Raw genomic sequence first — 1,931 nt, forward strand, 5'->3', positions numbered from 1 at the left:
CGGAGAACGTGAGGATTGGAAAATAGAAGAAAGTAGAAGTTATATATATGATTTATGACCGTGTCCTTTTAGGACTTGGGTCTGGACAAAGAGTTTTCGAAACAATGAAATACGTGAAACTTATTTTCTAGAGAAAGGAGAAGGTAAAACAGGAACGGACAGGTTCGCTTTGTAACGTGACAAAATTATTTCGTTTTAAATAAAAGTTTTTATTATTGAACGCATTCGAAAAATATTTACGAGGTAGACTTCAACTAATTCTGAAAAATAGGAGAAAAGGAATTTGTTGCGGAGAACGTAAGGATTGAAAAAATAGAAGAAAGTAGAAGTTACAAAAAATGTTTATTACAAATTCTTCTTCATGGGAAAAATACAAATTGTTCAAACAATAATTTTATAAAATTTACAATCCGCGATTCGACAAAATTATACGACGGATTTCGGTGAAGCGCAGCAAAATAAGTTCTAAAAATACTATATTAAAATACATATCGAGGAAAGTTAAATCGGTTATTTGCGTACGTACATTACGCTCGATGTCGTTGTAATTTCCTCTGAGAGTTAATTTCACAATATCTTCATCTATATAATTGTTAGGAAGATTTAACTCTATTTCTTTAATAAGATAACGTGCGCAATTGTTAACATTTTCAGCCACTGATTTTAATTGTGATAAATGTGCATCGATACATTTCGCAATATTTTTCAGTCCGATAAATGTAGGCTTCTGCATCACAATTGCCACTGCGAAAGTTTTTCGTTTCTTCGTCGGTGGACAATTTTCCTCGTCTGTTCGTTGATCCATCCCGGTGGAAGTACTCTCCTCGTTTTCCTTGTACGCCAACAATATGGATCTTGCTCCGTAGGCCGAAGTAAAATTGACGGAGATATTGTTAATGGAGATAGAATTCGGCTTCAATTTGGTTTCTCCATTTAAATATTCGCTCACGAGTCCCATGTTCTCTTGAAACTGCTGCCACGATTTCTCGTCGAAATAAACGCCGTCCGCACAGTTGCCGGTTAATTTGACCAGCGGCACGAAAACCCCCTCGGATGTTGTTTGTAAACCCACGTGAATTCTCTTCGTATGGGAGCTGTTGAGTCCATATGTTGTCGATAGCAGCATATGTAATTGCTCGTTTCTTCCCTCGAAGTAGCGTCCCTTATCGGAAATCCCTTTATCAGGAATAACGCGTGTGAACATCCGCTTCTCAGAATTATTAGCGTCTTCTCTGTGACTAGCCATTGTTCTTATTTCTTCGTAATATCGACAGACACACACAAACACTAATTAAAAGTCAGATGTGAGAGTTATACTTTTTCACTGGTGTACGACTTGTCGCTTCGAACGATGGGACTCGAATGATTTTGACTTCGTAACGTTAGTCAAAACGTTAACTTCGCTTGCGTCGTTTTAGAAAAATTAGTCGGCGCGCGCAGAAAAAAAATAGAAAACTCTAGATTTTTCTAGACTTTTCTAGATTTTGTTAGTTTAAACTATAAATTCTGAAGTATAGGGAGCTAAGAAAATTTGTTAATAAAAAGATCGGCTAAAAATTTTATGCAAAAAGTGTAATAGTTAAAAAATTTTTAAATAAAAATATTTCTAAGAAATAAAGGAACAACAAAAATCTATCCAAGCTCTTCTTCTGCCGGAAGCAATAAATCAATAAATTTTCCGAGTTGTAGTAGTAATAAATCTTTCTATGTTGGTAATGTAACATTAGTAGAAAAATTCAATAGAGGAACTTTTGTAAGTTTTTAGAAAAAAAAATGTTTTGTGTAAAATTTAACCGATCTCTTTTGTGTTGGAAACAATAAAACAATAAATTTTCCGGTTGTAGTAATAAATCCTTCTAGTTAATGGGACATATAACATTAGTAGAAAAATTCAATGGAGAATTCTTTGTAAGTTTTTAGATAAAAATGTG

At 34.1% G+C, this 1,931-nt stretch overlaps 1 protein-coding gene across 1 annotated transcript; it reads right to left on the reverse strand.

The window, feature by feature from the left end:
- Positions 1-391: 391 nt before the first annotated feature.
- LOC139787007 (uncharacterized) lies at positions 392-1,246 on the reverse strand. The gene has a single exon (XM_071726100.1). It carries the CDS (start codon positions 1,244-1,246, stop codon positions 404-406), a length of 843 nt encoding a protein of 280 aa, XP_071582201.1. The 3' UTR covers positions 392-403.
- Positions 1,247-1,931: the final 685 nt, after the last annotated feature.

This window comes from Temnothorax nylanderi, unplaced genomic scaffold (assembly GCF_030848795.1).
Source record: "Temnothorax nylanderi isolate EJ_2023f unplaced genomic scaffold, tnyl_v1.0 TNYL_tig1234_pilon, whole genome shotgun sequence".
Lineage (NCBI taxonomy): Eukaryota > Metazoa > Arthropoda > Insecta > Hymenoptera > Formicidae > Temnothorax > Temnothorax nylanderi.